The following is an 18170-nucleotide window of genomic DNA, read 5'->3' as shown; positions in this document are numbered from 1 at the left end:
CTAACCCAAAGAAGAAGAAAAAAATTATCTGTATGAAATCGATACTCCCACAGCAGGTCACTAGCTAGCTCAGAGTCGAACGATTGAATACTCCCACAAACCGCCGCCGGAAATCGCCGTGAACCCACAATTCGATTTAGGGATCCCTGCTTCACAGGTACAGATACTCTAGCTTTCATCTTCATGGAGATTTAATGTTAGGAACCGAATGGTTAGAATTCTTATGTTACTAGGACTCTTGCTATCTATTTTCTAGAACGCACCGTTTTACTAGGTTTTGGTGCTGCGCACCGTTTTAGCATTGTAGATAGAATATGTTAGGTAGCGTCAGCTACGGTTACTCGTGTGCGTGAGCTCCATATATATTCATTGTCTGCTTGAAGAGAAGGATATCAATGAAAAATCAGTTTTTATCTACGTATTTTCTTTAGTTTTCTCTCATTTCTTTCCTTTACGAGATGTCGTATCATAATTACGATCCTGGGGATCGTAACAAGTGGTATCAGAGCTCGCAACTAGGCCTGTTTCCGACCAGTCCGACAAGTTACAACGGCGGGTATTATTGCCTTCCTTCTTCTCATCCTCCCGATACCCAGTTTCCATTGCAACCAAGTTGCCGACCACCTCCTCCTCAATTTCCATTCCAACCGAGTTACTCACTACCACCACCATCACCTCCCCACACAATCATCAATGGGTATGTTTTCCCTTATCAATTTCCATCAACCCATACTTACCATCCACCTGCTTCTAACCCAAATCCTTGGATCTATCCTTCAATTTCACAAAGCCATTCCTATGACCCATCAGTTACCAGTGTCAATTCACACTTCGTCTCCACCAAAACCATGCCTACACCACCTATTTACCATTTTGCTCCTTCACCTCCCGTTTGTGAGCAACCACATACACTTTCATATCCAAATCCATTCTGTTCCATACCCGAGTCTGGCCCTTCACGAATTTCTCTTCAAACTGACCGGATACGTAATTGGGAGGTCCCAGTTGTTGACTCTGGTGGATACTCTCTCATACCTGGGCCTACGGTCAAGCTTAAGGGGCTGAGAAACTGCATTCACCACCACAAGGTTCCGGCAAATTGCAAGAATCGCTGAAGAGTTCGATGGATACCTTCATATCTGAATTCAAGGAGGAGCTACGATTGTTAAGGGTTTCATTGCAATCTCCAGCCAAGTCAAGTTGATAACCCACTGACGTTTGGCTATCCGCCGCCGTCACCAACACCCGAATTGATTCCTGCTGCAACTGAGGCTTCTTCATCACTTATTCCTGTTGATAATGGTATTATTCATAAAACCCATATGGATAGTGGCTTGAATTTGTCTCACACTGATATGCTATTGAGATTTAATGATAATACTAGTACGGATCATGTTGTGGGTTTTGTGTTTGGTATTAATGAGAATTTAGAAAATGGGGAGGGAGAGAGTTCTGATAAGGGGGCTAAGATGAATAGTGGAGATGGTAAAGAGCTCAATCAGCTTGAGGGTGTCAGTGTTAAGCCTATACTGGATTCCTGGGATAGCAAGTATCAGAAACGTGTTAGTTCTCCTAGTTTGACCTATGATCTTTTAGCACCGCTAATTGGCTCACTTTTGCCAACAACTCTGCCTCTGGTACCTTCCACTACACTAGCTTCTGAAATATTGTCAAGTTCAATGCAGAACAAGGTACCAATTGTTTTTTCCTTCTCTAGCCACACTTAGTGGAAGCTTACCACCCCTCTGTACTATGGAGATAATTGCTTATATGGTGAAGTACGAAAGTTTTGGGAGAAAAATTGGTAGAAATGGTGAGCATGCACTTCTAGGTCATTTTTCACAGCTGCTACCATCCATCGATTCAGTGAGCTTCTCTGGGTTTGATAAGAAGGTCCGTGATAAAGGTGTCGGCCACATTCTTTTAAAAGACAAACCTTTTAACCTGAGTAAAGAGGTCACAGGGAATGTAAGGCTGCTTCGGGCAAGTATCTCCAACTTGATATCCACAATTTGGAACTTGGACACAATGGCATATGGTAATAGCTCTAATAGCTTGAAATTTACCTTTTCATTGATAATTTCTTTGATTGAAATATTGAGTTATGGATCTGCTGAGAAAAATACAAGATTGTTTACCAAGATCTCAGTGACGTATTAATGTTAATAGTGGGTGCATGGATTTGCACTATGATCATGGGCTTATTTCTAGTGGCATTACATTTAATAGTTTCTTGGTGCATAGAAATGGTGAATGCATAGTTATCCGTTGCTCTAACTTGCTTCAAAGGATGAGTAAATTGCAGCTATATGTTGAAGTAGTACATGGAGGAATTAGTTGCATGATTCACACTTCTCTGAGTTTTAAAGCAGCGGTAGATTTTTCTATGTGTGCTATCATTGAATTTAGTATTGTAGCTACTCTGAATGTTTGGTTGAATGGTAATCTTCTGTGTCTACTTCTTGAGAACAAATCGGCGAAAATGAGTTTGTTATTTGCTGATAAGTTTGAGAAAATGGAAGGGAATGCCAGAATGATGTTGGATGACTTTTGGGGAAGATGGAAAACTATAGTAATGGTTGCAAATGTATATTGTACGGAAGAGTTGCGTGTGAATTTTCTTGAAGACCGTATGAAGCTCGATGAGAAGTGTTTGGGATATGTTATGTCTACCATATATACACCTTACCCAATGCAGAAGTTGGGATTCAAATTCAATTATCAGAATTTATACCAGTTTTTATTCTCTTTGAGTAAATTAGAAGGAGATTTATCATTTCAGCTTACGGCAAACATCTCACCCACCATGGATATTACCCCAGATGATCTGTTGATATTGGAGGCAGGTATTTCTTGCTTCCAAAAGTTGTGTGATGTTGCTCTAGATTATTACCATGTTGAATCTTTGCTTGCTTTGTCAGGAGAAATTGAGAGAGCCTTATTGCTCTGTCGAAGAGTACTCTTCCCCTGTTTTATTTCAGAGCTTGTGAAGGGAGATCATCAGCTTCAATTATTCTTACCTTATGATACTTTGTTTGTTATGGGAGAAGCATTTACAAATTCGGAGTTGCTGCAACATAAGTATCAATTTGATCTAGTAGATGTCATGGCTGTTGTTGCAAGTGCAATTATTCAATTGCAATTAAATGAAGCTACTGAGTCATACAAGAGAGTGGACAAACTTTTGAGAGCTTTTGGGATATGTATATCATTTAATCATTTGGCCAACCATCATTCCTCAAATGGTCCACAAGTTTTAATTGAACAGCTTGTTGATATTGAATGTAGTGTGGATATATATGAAGCAACTATGGTACATTGGCTCGCTAATTATGATGAAGGACCCAATTGGCAAGGAGCAATGGGAACCGGTACATGGTTTATCAAAATGCATGGCTTCCATCATATTAGCACTATCAAAGTGCTCCAGCAACACACTTGTCTGCAACATATGCAATTAGTTATGAGGAAACTCATTCAGGCAGAAACTCAGGTACCTCAATTGGTCAAGAAAACAATATTAGCTAATGAAATATGTGAAATTCAGGGAAATATGGATGGCTCCATTAATGCTGATTCTCCTCCAATATTTTCATGCTTTGGTGATCTAGCTTTGACCATGATTTTGTACTCCTTGTGGTTGATTAGAGCCTGGCACAAAAGCATGGGTTACTTGCCATTTGAAGACTCTGATTATCCAACAATGCCTTGGTTCATATACATTTTCCTTGGCCTTGGGGTTACTCTGTGTTCAGGACATGGTGCTGCAGACACTGCACATGGTTATGGGTTTCAAATGACATCTTGTAGAGGTGCCCAGATTTTGATTCAGAATATGAAACTTGAGGACAAGTTTGTTTAAAGGGGGATGGATTGTTAAGAACCGAATTGTTAGAATTCTTATATTACTAGGACTCTTGCTATCTATTTTCTAGAACGCACCGTTTTACTTGTTTTGGTGTTGCGCACCGTTTTAGCATTGTAGATAGAATATGTTAGGTAGAGTCAGCTACGGTTACTCGTGTGCGTGAGCTCCATATATATTCATTGTCTGCTTGAAGAGAAGGATATCAATGAAAAATCAGTTTTTATCTACTTATTTTCTTTAGTTTTCTCTCATTTCTTTCCTTTACGAGATGTCGATCGTATCATAGTTACGATCCTGGGGATCAGAACATTTAAATTCCGATTTGGGGAAATCCCATGAATCTACTCTAAATTTCTGGCAACAATCTTGAAGCCCAGTTGTTGGGTTTGTGGGTTTAATCTGGAAAAGCTGTAAATGCCTGTAATCTTTGAAACCATCTGTTTGGGTTTGTGGTTTTGTAGGTAGACTTACTGGTTGTTGCTTGTGCGTTTGGATAGAGGTCAGTGGCTGACCTGCTGGCGGTTGCTGGTGCGTGGGAATTGGGATTGTTTGATTTGGAGAATTGGATTTGCTGCTGTGATTTTGGGTATTGAGTTTCTTGACCATTTTGAATTCCTTGTTTGATTGTTTGAATTCCTTCTCATATCTCTGTGATCTTCTTAATTGATCTATTATTGTCCGTGTAAAGCAAGCTACCACCAGCTATTATTTTTCAATTTTTATATGCTTGTGAGTCGACATGAGTTATGCTTTCTTTCGTAGGGGCTACCCCAGGTTTTGTTATGTAGGGTGCATTTCATTAAAGAAGTTCTACTTCTACCGGCTCTCATAAGTAATGGAGATGAGAAAATAGTAGGCGGTCTTGCGGACTTATTGTCAAAGATTGTCAAAAAAAAAAAATTGTGCACTTCTAATTAGCCTAGACAAGTCTCGGATCCTGAGTCCGCCACTAGATGTACTACTCATGAATACTGCAAGACTACAAGATTTATGTTTTCACAACAAACCAAGTGTGAGACTGAATGCCAGAGTTCTAGTCGATGGAAAGCTCCTGCTGTTGGGTTGTATAAGATTAATGTGGATGGTATCTTTAACCACATCACAAGGAAGGGTAGTTGTGGCTTTGTGGTAAGAGATAGTACTGGTACTATGATTGCAGGAGGGGGAAGGCCTCTATCTGGTTTATTTTTGGCGGAACATGCCGAAGCTCTGGCTTGTGAATTTGCCTTTGCTTTTGCATTGAATCAAAACTTGGTCCCAACTATAGTAGAAATAGATTCTCAACTTGTGCAGCAGCAGCTCTGCAGGCATAATGGAAGCAACTGGTCATTGCTCACTTGCTTGGACTTCTTTATGTGGATTTGGGTGATACTTTGAGTTCCCATGCTAGTTTAAAGGTTAGTCATATTAGGAGAGGAGCAAACATAGTAGCACACATGATGGCTGCTTATGCTAGCTCATTTTCTCGAGATTGTTTTTTCTTCTCTACCCCCCACCTTTTCTGATCGATGCAGTTGCAGCTGATCAAAGTCATATGTAATCTTCCTTTTTTTAATAAAATTTGACCTCCTTGATTCAAAAAAAAAAAAAAAACTTTAAACGAGGTGGTTTTTCCATGTCAAACCACCGAAATCATGCATCATTTTTGTGCCGTCCAATAAACATTGGCCTTAGGAAAAGCAAGTAGCACTCCACGAACCCACCCAATTGTTTTATAACTTTGACAGATGCATGTGAAACGTTTTCTATTTTTAGTTGATAATTTATCGATGCATACATGAACATCATTCTTTTTTCTTTTCTTTACAAACAAAGAGGTCACTGACACATAAAAGATACCTGAACGAGAATAAAAGTAGTGATCTCTTGTGGCCAATAGCTGTAATCTGTGAAAAACCCCAAGTTTAGTGTGCTCAGATCTACATATTGTTGCCAATTTCTTCAAAATTGACCTCATTGATCATTTTTTTTTTTTTTTTTGGCAATAATTGTACTTTTCTTTTTCAAATAAATCAGCGCGCAGAACTAAGAGTCTGAGTCATTTGACTCAGTGCTAGTTGTATTCGGGCGTGGGAAAGAACATGCTAAAACGGGCGGGCAACCAATGTTTCTTAAATGATTTTTTCTGATATCCCCAAAATACCCCTCTTAAATTTTGCAGTCAACATTTCCTTTCTCTCTGGTTCCGTCTTCTCTTTCTTCTCCTCCTCTCCGATCTCCTCCCAGCTTCGTCGAACCGCTCTACTGTAGCCGCAGGACTCCGGTAATTTCAATCTCCGGTTTATTTTTTCCGTCTTTCAGTTTTTTTTTTTTTTTCAATTTTCATTCTTCCTTCTTCCTTTACATTTCCGGTTTAACATATTCCATTTCTAGGGTTCATTCTCTCTCGTCTTCCTTGTGTACCAGAATTTTTCTTTCTTTTGATTCTGATGTTAAACTCAGACTAATTCGTAGTAATGCTCCTATCCTGTTAAGTAGAAAATGCATTGTAGCGACTTGAACACTTGAGTACTTTACTTTAAGGATCTAAATGAACTAAAACCCATCAAAAATTGCAAGTTCGTAGTCCTTCATCTGAGTCAGAATCCTCCTACGGGAAGTTTAGTGTAGAGAACTACGGATTAGCGCTGTAGCTTGGTGTTGTTCCATGGAAAAAAAGTTTTTTTTTTCTTTCTCTTTTATTGTTTGATGAATTTTGCACCTGTTTTTTATTTGTGGTTGAATTATTTTTTAGCTTTGGGGAAGTTAGAGAGTTGCTCATGTGGATTAAAGTCTTGTATCTTCTAAATTCAGCTTGAAATTGGGGTTATTATTAGTGTACTGGAAAACATCTAAAATTGCAAGTTGTGTATACTATTCCAATTGGATAGTGATTACTGCTAATTGGAATGATATGTAGTAGCTATGTTTGATATTCTATCCCAGGTTCGCGTGTTTTACTTTTTACCAATTTCATTACTGAAATCTATTATAATTAGAGGTGCTGATAGGGAGGGCTTCCCTAGATCCTTGTAACCACTGTAATATCCCTGTGTACTTTGAATCTCAGTTTGAGGTTTCTATGCTTTTTTTGTCTTGGTCTTCTTCATCCTCTGGAGGTTGGTTTACTGATTTAGACAGTGCTTATTCAATGAATTAAGTTCGTACTCATCAATAAAGAAAATAGAGAAGAGAAGATCTAGTATGAATGCTATTTCTAGTCATCTGTAGAAAGCCAAATTTGCTGGACTGGAGATATGGTATAAGTATCTGCATAGGGCTCCTTTTCTCTAGATTTTTAAGGTGAGTTTATCTCTTATTTTGGTTCTGGGATAAATATCTAAGTTTAGGGTTTTGACTTTAGGTTGATAGAACTTCAGTTCCTCCTTATCTTTGTACTTTTTTTTTTCCCTTGTCAATTTACATTTTGCTTTTTAGGAGATATGGTTATCTTGATATGTGGCCCTATCTGTTAACCAATAAAGAGAACGATATATAATGGCATGGGGTTGTTAATTTGGCTTTAATCTGAAATGATCAAGTTCTGTCTGCCAAACATAGAATCTTAGATAGAAAGAGATTGTGGGGGTAGATGATGAAGAGAAAAGGAGACACTGTCCATTTGTTAAACAAGCTGTTCTTTGGCTTTATTACTGTTAAGCAAGCTGCAAAATGAAATGAAATTGAATTTTGAGATATAATTTCCTATATTCAACTTAGGAATCTCTCTTTCTTGAAATTGTAAAAACATAGTAGGACACGTATATGGATATGCTATTATTGAGTTGTATATTATGGTGCATTTACCAAAACATTTCTGTGTTCATCAGTATGTAACACTGAGTGCATATTTTAGTCTTGTCATAGCTGCTTCTTTTTGGTGTGTGGCCGCATGAGTCATATTATGTACTCAAGAATGTGTCATTGGTTCAAATTCATTATTAATTGCTGGATTGGTCTCATCTATTTTTTAATTCGAGGCATTATGCAATCACCTTCCGTATTTTAGGTTGTTTACTGCATAACTGATTTTCTTTTGCTATTTGTTTTAGTCTTGTGCGAATCTAGGACGGTTAAGAACACTTGGCATCTCTTGAATAAACTATGGCTTGCTCTGAATCTGGCGGAGAAGAAAGGGAACCAACACAAGCCAATGCTGCTCCGAGGAAGCCACGGATTCTACTTGCTGCTAGTGGAAGTGTAGCTGCCATAAAGTTTGGTAACCTCTGCCATTCTTTTTGTGAATGGGCTGAAGTAAGAGCCATTGCCACAAAAGCATCCTTGCATTTCATTGATAGAGCAGCACTTCCCAAAGATGTAATTCTTTACACAGATGATGATGAATGGTCCAGTTGGAACAAAATAGGTGATAGCGTACTTCATATTGAGCTACGCCGTTGGGCTGATGTCATGGTTATTGCCCCATTGTCAGCAAACACCCTAGCCAAGGTAATATTTAGCAATCTGGAAATCTGTTTTTCTTTTCTACTTAGATTACCGACAGGGAAACATTTATGTGAGTTCAATTCACTGCATATTAGTATCTCACTCAAACTGTTTCTGTGTGACTTTCAAATCTTATTGCTCATTCCCTCTATTGTACTAACTGAACATGGATCTGAACATGCATGTATGTAGGCTTCTTGCATCCATATATATAATCTCCTTTCTCTTGGATTTATTATATGTGAAGTGATGTTTATCTTGCTGAGATGACTTTAGTTGTTGCCAAGCCTGATATTGGCTTTACTCGCCTTCTTTCACCTGGAAGTTTCCTGGTTCTTATACACCATCTGGTTTTACGCGTAAAATATTTAAATTCACTTCTTTCTGTTATCTTCTTATTTAAACAATGTTTCTTGGTCTTGTAGATTGCTGGCGGTTTGTGTGACAATCTACTCACCTGTGTTGTGCGAGCATGGGACTACAACAAGCCTTTGTTTGTTGCACCAGCCATGAACACCTTGATGTGGAAGAATCCCTTCACAGAGCGACATCTCATGTCCATTGATGAACTTGGAGTTTCGCTCATCCCACCTGTCAAGAAGAGGCTGGCTTGTGGGGATTATGGGAATGGTGCAATGGCTGAGCCTTCTGTGATCTATTCTACCGTAAGACTATTCTATGAGTCGCGAGTTCAACAAGGTGGCAGTAGTGTTCAGCCTGCTGGATCGTAAAGTCGCCATATTGGGACTTGATGACAGTATTTAATTAGGGTCGGCGTCTGTAAAATGCTACTTACATGTGATTCTTCAGTATTCAAACTAGCTAATGAAACTGCAACTCTTATAATTTATGTGGATCGAGGTTTGCCTGTCATTGGTTCTACATCTAATGAGAAGATATTGGATATGTGCTGAATTTTTCTTGTTCTACATAAGATGTGCTGTGCTGTATGAAACGAACAGTGAGATAAATGATGTTCCATGGGCATGGTTATATAAGCAGTAGCTTTGATTAACGACTTCAAACGATCTATAGCTTCTACTTTTAACTCTTACCTCCCACTCCACACAACTGATCAACGGTGTTTATTCGAGTTTTGTGATTCATCTCGAGTAGCCAAAATTCTATTTGTAAACAAGCTGATTGGTCATAATAAATTCTTAGGGGATGAAAATTTCACCCGATTTTAAATATATAAAAAACTCAATTTTTCCGTTTTTGCTGATTTACATTGCAATGAGACATGCAAAAGAGAAGAGAATATGTGATTTGTAAAATGTAAACTGTTAATTACAGCCCCCATTTTTTTTATTGGGTCAATGGGCTGACCCGTATAGTGTCTATGTGGGGTTTGGATTTAATTTTACGGGTCCAATTGATTTAGATGGTTATAACTTTGAATCGGCTAAACGTAATTGAGAACTTAACATTGAGCAATTTGGGTCCAAATTCAAGTTTTGGACTTAGAAATAAGTGATACGGTCACCCACTGACTCTACATATAGTTCAAGTGCGACTGGTAGTCTTGGCTCCTCTAATTGTTTTAAGCAATAGAATTAAGTTTATAGTTTATACCTTTGTTTTAGCTTTTAGAGCCGGTCGATTTTGTTTCTTATGAATCATAGTGTAATTAGTAGTGAAAGGCGAAATTACTTATAAAATGATTTGCGAATTTACTCATAAAATGGTTTGCGAATTTACTCATAAAATGATTTGTAGATGCGGTGACTTAAAGAGCTGATCTTCATATATAAATTTATTATATAAGAGTACAATTGACGATTTGTGGTTCAAAAATAATAGAGGCTCAGACGATAGTTAGAGAAAACAGCTTGTACAACCTAAGAGATATTAGGAATAAGGAAATGAAACTACTGAGATCCTCTGCCGTCCCCAAAATTGATTTGAACTTAGGATTTATTTATACCGTGTGTTCGAATTTCGATTACGCAACTTGAGATCCTTAATTTTTTTCCGGTTCACGGAGGCGGCTTGTGCTGGAGATGGCTCCCTACTTTCGCAACATCAATCAATTAATCTTTTTAGTTTCCTCCAACATTTCATAGTCTAAACAAGTAACTAGTGGAAATTAATTATGTAGTTGCCTTCCACTCATCGGTAACATAACATTAATTAGTTGGAATTATATACAATATATTCAAGTAAATTCAGAATATGTATCTGGCTCAAATCTAGGTTACTTAACCTAGTTGTAATAGAGTTTAGAATTAGAGATATTCTCGGAGATATTCATAGATATCCAATTAATTGTACGATTATCTTTCCTTGTACAACTCTAATTCTGTGTCTTGTAATCATCTATATAAATAGACCCCTATTATCAATGAAAGCACGATTCAATTCTCTCCCAATTTCAGTTTTCCTTAAACACGTTATTAGCACGAAGCCTTAACCCTAAAACAAATAGCCAAACCTTAATTCAAGAAGCTAAAAACCTTGAATCCGAATACAAAACCTTGAATCCTTCTGTACCTCCACCTCACACCTTGAAGTACTCGATCCCAGGAGTCCAGAACCGGCGGCCCCACCCGAAGAACTGGCCAGAAACCTACCGAACCGGCCACCGGAAGCTCCATACAACCCACAACAAATATTTCACCGGTTCACCATCTTCCGGGCATCTAATTTCAACCAAATTTTGTCATAATACACCTCTCAATCTGACGATATAGGAACATGAAGAAAAAGCACAAAAATCGGCCTAAAAGTGGGTGAAACCGGCCGACTGAACCTTCTGCAGAAAATTGGCAGAAAAGAAAAGAAAAAAAGAAAAAAAAAGGGAGGAGGCAGCCCTAGCCGCGGCCCACTGACGCAAGCCACGTCAGTAGCAAGTGCCACATCATCACTAGACCCCACTGCCACATCATCAGTCAATGCTGGTCATTGACCGCCGGAGACTTTTCCGGCCAGTTTTTCCAGTAAGTTTTCCGGTCACTTTCCGGTGACTTTTCCGACCAAATTTTCCGACGACCTATTTCAAGGTATTTTTTACTAAACGTTCCTGTTTTTTTAGAGTTTTTTTTCATTCAATTTCTCTTCTTTTTCGGAGACTTACAAACTCTCTTCTTCTACCCCCCTTTCTTCTTCATAGGGGAGACCAAAAGCCGAACTGTGGGGGTTCGTGCTCACTCCAAGCATGGAGCTGTAGAGTCCTCCAAACTTAGAGTTTGTAGAAAATTTATGATCGACTACTTATGTCATTGTTTTGATCTAATCCAATACCTCTTGGAATTTAATTTCTTGGAAGCGATTACGCTCAGGAATTTTATATGTTTTTGTGGTAGCTTTTTACGCTCCAAAACTAACATTTTTTTCTTGTTCTCTTTCAGAATGAGTAACCTGAACAAATTGGACTTTGCTCCATTAGGAACAACTGGCTCTGGATATCACAGGTGGGTTCGTGATGTCCGCCAGCATCTCAAGGCCGATGGAATCCTGGATATGATTCTCGAGCCTAGCCAGGACGTGTTAACTGTTGAGCAAGCTCAAGCTTTGGAAGCAAATAGAGCAGCCTTAGAGCCAAATAAGGCGAAAGCCATCATCCTAATGACTCGTCATATGGATGATTCGCTCCAGTACGAGTGTATGAAAGAAGAAGACCCCAGAAGGCTGTGGTCTCACTCGAAGAAAGATTTGGCAACTTCTGTGACTCCCTGCTTCCTGACCTAGAAGTGAGATATAGCCTACGCTTCTGTAGTTTCAAGTCAGTTATCGACTACAACTCGGAAGCACTTCGCATTAAATCTTTAATGGAATTTTGTGGTAAAAAGATCATAAATGCGATGTTGATTGAGAAGACTCTCTCTACCTTCCCCGTCTCTGCATTAATGGTTGCTAAGAACTATCGAATCGATGTTACTGCAGGACGAATTACAAGGTTTCATGAGCTCATTGAAGTTATGAATGTCGCTGAAAAGCATGACAACATCCTTGTGAAGAACTATAATTCGAGATCCGTGGAAACAGAGAATATTCTGAAATCCAATTATAGTTGCGCCCTTAAGAGAGGGCACCAAGAGCGAAACCCTAATCTTAGGGATACTTCTGGACGTCCTGGTCCATATAATAGCTCTACTTGGGAATGTAACCGCCAAAATAGGTGAACACGGAACCGAAGAGGTCAACGTGGAAAGAGAGAATGAGGCAACGCCTCTGGCCATGTTAGTGGCCCCACCAACACTAAGAGCCATCTAAATGACGCTTTCAAAGCACCTCAATCAATGGAGTATGAGCAAAGAGATGTATGAATGTGGAGTATCCGGTCATTGGACACACATTTGTAGACCTCGTGAAGAAATTGTCACCGCCTACAAAGCATATTGTGAAGCAAGAGAAGCTCACTATGTGGAACAAGAAGATCAAGAAGATGATCTAGAGTGAAGGGTTGAAGACTACAAATCTGGCTAGGATCAATAGGTCGCCAATTCTGTTTAAGTTTTTATTTTTCCAAGAGATGTAATAGGCAATTGCCATATATTTTGTAGTAGATTCCAATGGTTTAGTCTTTCTTCAAAGTATGCTTACTCAAAGTAAGTGTGATGTCTAGGAAGGTTCTGAGATTAGTGGTACTTAAGCGAGCCTTGCTCCACCGACATCTCTTTACTCACTTGGTCACATTTATTTTGGAATTACCAAAAGAAGTTAGACTACTACCATTGTTTTGCATTAGCTAGCATTTTGGATTAGATTTTCTTTGGTAAAAAAGACAATGATGTAACTCCGTTGGCTTATGAATAAAATTCTGAGTTCTTTTCATTATGACTCCATTTTGATTATGAGCATATGACTTTGTGACTACGATGGTTGGGCCATCAGTATTAATTCAAAGACATGGAATAGCCCAAGTTCCCCTTGCCAAATGGCACATTAATTATTGTCATAGAAACTCTCTACGCTCGTAGGGCAAATCGCACCTATGAATAGCCAACAGATTTCATGTAGAAATACAATGAGTTTCCTTTGCAGTACCTCTAATGACTGCGAGTAAATGCGCATATTAGAGAAGTTTATGTGTCTCTCTAGTGGACTTTATGTCACTATTCAAGCTATTAAATCCAATAAAGTTATGAGAGAAGATCTCTTGGATTTAAACACATATTGGCTTTGTCACGATAGGATAGGTCATCCTAGTCATGATATGATGATTCGTCTACTAAAGACTTCACATGGACATCATTTCTCTCGAGTGAAACGAAGCATGAATCAAAACTTGATTCCTGGACTAAGTATGACCGCCGCCGCTGCCTAGGGCACCCGCTACCGTCCACCACCACCCTAGGGCTAGCACAGTCCCTATCCATAAATCCATGGATGGCGTCCATCATGGTGATGGCGCCCCAGGTGATGCCACAATCACCAACTTTTCTTCAAATAGTGTTTCAAACGCTTAGGCCCAACCAAAATCCTCATTGGTTGCTTCCTAAGCCTCTCGCTCTTTTACAAAGCATGTTCCTTAGGGAAGTTAGGACTGAGACCGTCCTATGTAAATGATATAAAAATACTCATTCTGTTCTTACATATAATCTATGGGGATTCTGTGGACTAGTTTAACCAACTTGCAGACGTTTAAATATCTCATGATGTTGGTTGACACGCAAACACGTTGGTCACGTGTTGTGCCACTGTCCACTTGTAATGCTACTTATGCAGTTATGCTACACTCCTAGCAAACATCATATGACAACGAGCTCACTCCTCGGATCATCATATTCAGTCAATTGGAATTGACAATGCTAGAGAGTTTACATCAAAGACTTTTGATGGTTATTGCAATGGGACTGATGTTGAACATCATATTCCCATGTACACACCCAAATGGTCTCGCGAAAATGACTACGATGGTAGTCCGGATATTGATAATGCGCACCAATCTCCTTATATCAGCTTGGGGTGATGCAATATCGCATGCACCTATGCTAATTCGTCTACGACCCACTGCCACTCAATGTACCTCTGCGTTACAGCTAGTGACTGGGTAGAAGTATTGTACTTACGCATATTTGAGTGTGCCTTTTATGTGCCAGTTGCGCCGCCACAGCGTTCTATGATGGGTCCTTTCAAATGAATGGGCAACTACGTTGGATTTGAGATTCCAACAATCGTCCGCCACTTAATGCCCTTACTAGGCGATCTCCTTACAACTAGATTTTCGAGTGTCACTTTAATGAGACAGTCTTCCCGTCGTTAGAGGGAGATAAGAACACAAATGTTCAGCAGGAACGACATGAATTGTCGTAGTCTGTCCCCACTATGTCTCATCTCGATCCCCGTTAAAGTGATGAGAACAAACAAATATGCTGCAAACATGCCTGCAAGGATGGACATCTCTACAAGAGGACGTAGCGCCACCCTACATGGAGATAGGCATAGTGCCAATGCTATAGAGAGTGGCACTTTGGCGTCACAGGCCATGACCCTAGCTAGGATGAGTGGAGGCCCGTGGGTTCGAATGATATTTTGGCACATTACAATCCTTTGATTATCAAGACTCAAAATCCGTCTCATGAGAATCTTCTGGGTTATGGTTATCGTTGGGGGACGCCTCAACGTCAGAACTTATTCTTAAGAATATAGAGCTATATGAAAATTACACTAGTGTACATGAGACGTGGGATAGAAACTCCATCATAACTGATGATGTAGTTGTGCATTTCGTTGCCCATGAGTTTGTTGAGTCAGATGATATCGAACCACACTCTGTTGATGAATGAATGCCAATGTAGAAAAATTTGGCCAAAATGAAAATATGCGATCCAGGTTAAGATGGATTCTCTAAGGAAGAGGAAGGTTTTCGAGCTAGTGATGCCAACACCTCCTAACATAAACCTATTGACTAAATGGTCTTCGTTAGAAAGCGTGATGAGAAAAAGAGATGGAAATCTCGCCTTATGGCGTAAGGCTTCTCACAAAACGCTCTGGAATCGACTACGATGAGACATATTATCTCGTAATGGATGTCATTGCATTCTACTACCCTGTCAGTTTGGTAGTTTCCAAATAACTGATCATGCAGCTTACAAATGTGGTCACTACGTATCTCTATGGGGATCTAGACACAGAATATACATGAAGGTTCATGGTGAACTTCATTTACCCAAGTAAAGTGGCTCTAGACCACGGAGAGCGTTTACAAAGGGGTTGAAACGCTCACTAAAGTGACTACTTAATTGGAAATGGATATGCCCACGGGTTTCCATAACAAGTTTCTGATTTTATCGTTGTTCATGTTGGACATGATCTTCATTGGAAGCTCTTAAAGAGTTAAGGGAAACCGCTGAACACTTGAAATCAAGGTTTGAGATGTAGGATTTTGGGAGAACACGATTATGTCTCAGTTTGGAACTTGAGCATCGTGTTGATAGATGCTTAGGCATTTAGACAAGGTCAAGCCTCCAAGCACCCCTATGATCGTTCGTAGTCTTGATCCTGAAAATGATCCTCTTCGTCTGAAGGATGATGACGAAGATGTGCTAGAGGCAGAAGTGTCTTACATGAGTACAATAGGCACATTATTGTACTTAAACCAATGCACAAGACCGGACATCTCATATGTTGTGAACTTGTTAGCTAAGGTATAGCTCTGCGCCAACGTGATGCCATTTGATTGGTGTAAAAGATATCTTTCGGTACTTGAGATGTACGATTGATATGGACTTGTTCTATCCCTACAGAGAGATGATGGATTTGGACCCATCACACACCAGAAACGCCGCCAACGCTGGCCTGCGTTATCTATCCCCACTCCAAAACGACATAAGTGTTTTGGAAGGTTTTGCTAATATTGGGTATCTCTCTGACCCACACAAAGGTTATTCCCAAACTGGTTAAGTGTACACCACGGGTAAAGACTATGATATCTTGGAGGTCTACAGAATAGACCCTAGTCACTATATCTTCGAACAATGCAGAGATCATTACTCTTCACGAAGTGGTTTGTGAATGTATATGGATTGGATCCATAATTACGCATGTTCAAAAAATTGTGGTTTGAAGTCTACCACAGATGAGCCTACGAGCTTTTTGGATAATGCTGCTTACTTTGAACAAATGAATCAAGGCTACATCAAAAGCGACAACACCAAGTATAACCAGCAACAACAGACTCTCCTCAAGATTAAAGGGAACTAGGTTCAATTTGAGGACAGTATGGCAGACTTACTCACTAAGTCATTGCCTAAATTCCACTTTCGAGAAACGTGTTGGTAGCATCGTTTACGGAAGTTATCCGAACTACAATAGCTGTAGTCATCAGGGTGAGATGCAGACAACAGGGGGAGATGTCTACATGTATGGTCTAGAAACGTGAAGGGTCTGTTGTGCTCTTTTTCCCCTTCGACCAAGGTTATTTTTGTCCCACAGGGTTTTTAACAAGGCAATGAGAGAAGCACCACGTTTGGGCGACACAAGGGGGAGTGTTCAAGTAAATCCAGAATATGTGTCTGACCCAAACTCTAGGTTACTAAACCTAGATGTAATAGGGTTTAGAATTAGATATATTCTCGGAGATATTCATAGATATTCGATTAATTGTATGATTATATTTCCTTGTACAACTCTAATTCTTTGTCTTGTAATCCTCTATATAAAAAGACCCCTATTATCAATGAAAGCACGATTCAATTCTCTCACAATTTCAGTTTTCCTTAAACACAATATAGTTTTTCATCTCGTTTTATATGTAAGTACACTGAGAAAATTGTGATTGAAATCACACAAAATATTCATTTTTAAAATGTTGTAAAATAATGGTGAATGTTAGGTCCAAAAAGGTATGTTCATAACATAAGTGTTGGAGAAAATTATACCACTAGTTTTGGAGATCTCATGATGGCATGAATCATTTTATTCAACGTAAATTTTTGGTTTAATTATCAAAATACCCCATAAAACAGTTTACACCTCCAACTTGTAATTTCAAAAATTTACCTCTTGAACTTGGTAAAAATTGTCAATTAACATTCTCTCTGTTTTTTTTTTTTGAACAAAACACTCTCTCTGTTAATTGTAACTTTTTCCATCCAAATATAAGACACCCAACGCATGAGGAGTATTATAGTCATTTTTAAATAATTTTTTTTTAACAAATATACATTAAAACAACAATAATGTTTAGAAAGTGGAGAATTTTTTTTTGAAGGGGAAAGTGGAGATTTATTAACACACATATTGTGCATTTTTTTTAAATAAACACACACTATATTATCCCAATAAGAAGAAAAGCTAGACGACTCTAGAGAATAAGCAAGAAATATTACACTTAATAACTTTTCCAAGAATCAAGAAGCACTTGAGCTCCAAAAAACTCGGCCGGCTTGGGTTTAGGGTCTACGACTTCCTCCTCTCATGGTCGGCGTCGGTCCGCCTTGTCGTTAATGGGTTGCTGCCGGACGGGTGTTTGAGCACTATTTACCTGAAGTCCTGTGGGATATGGTTTGGCTCGATGGTCTGACGATGAGCACCGGATGAAATCTAGAGCATGGTGTGACAGGACCCACCCCGGATTTCACCTTGAAATCTAAAGTGGCCCTGCGGGGCTCATCTTAGAAGAAATTCTACCAAAAATTTGGCGGAACTCCCTCTAAAAGTGGAATAGCCAAAAACCTGTAGAAAGACATTTACACTTCTAAAATAATCCACCCTTTAACTTCTGGAGCCCCCATGCTCTCTAAAATCACAATATCTCCCATTTCAGAAACCAATTCTGAACTTAAATTATTAATCTCATGGGTTATCAGAGCAATCTAATGTACAAGCGTACAACAAGAATAGAATATAAGATAAAGGACATATACTTTTGTAATGCGGAAGCTATGACAGCTATGCCTCAACCCCATGTAGGCTCAACCTCAAGCTAAAC

General features: G+C 39.1%; 1 protein-coding gene across 6 annotated transcripts; it reads left to right on the top strand.

Annotated features, from left to right (window-relative positions):
* The first annotated feature begins 355 nt into the window (after window positions 1–355).
* LOC112175164 (phosphopantothenoylcysteine decarboxylase) lies at window positions 356–9222 on the top strand. Of its 6 annotated transcripts, none has more exons than XR_005803492.1 (3): window positions 356–2846; window positions 2922–4454; window positions 4631–6126. XR_005803492.1 is itself a non-coding variant. In XM_040511147.1 (3 exons), the coding sequence occupies exons 2-3, from the start codon at window positions 7952–7954 to the stop codon at window positions 9022–9024; spliced, it is 651 nt and encodes a 216-aa protein (XP_040367081.1). In that variant the 5' UTR covers window positions 399–4454; window positions 7900–7951; the 3' UTR covers window positions 9025–9222. The 6 variants fall into 6 exon arrangements, 2 of the variants coding, with proteins under 2 accessions (XP_040367081.1, XP_024168595.1); XM_040511147.1 differs by lacking the exon at window positions 4631–6126 and adding exons at window positions 7900–8296; window positions 8719–9222 and having other exon boundaries at window positions 399–4454; XM_024312827.2 differs by lacking the exons at window positions 356–2846; window positions 2922–4454 and adding exons at window positions 7900–8296; window positions 8719–9222 and having other exon boundaries at window positions 5968–6131.
* Window positions 9223–18170: the final 8948 nt, after the last annotated feature.

This window comes from Rosa chinensis, chromosome 7, assembly GCF_002994745.2.
Source record: "Rosa chinensis cultivar Old Blush chromosome 7, RchiOBHm-V2, whole genome shotgun sequence".
Classification (NCBI taxonomy): Eukaryota; Viridiplantae; Streptophyta; class Magnoliopsida; order Rosales; family Rosaceae; genus Rosa; species Rosa chinensis.
This window is presented reverse-complemented; position numbering and strand designations above follow the sequence as displayed.

Bases quoted from the DNA above. Each gene is read 5' to 3' on its own strand.
- LOC112175164 (XM_040511147.1), top strand. From the start codon at position 7,952: ATGGCTTGCTCTGAATCTGGCGGAGAAGAAAGGGAACCAACACAAGCC. The intron at 8,297-8,718 runs GTAATATTTAGC...TTGGTCTTGTAG, and splicing joins CAGCAAACACCCTAGCCAAG to ATTGCTGGCGGTTTGTGTGA.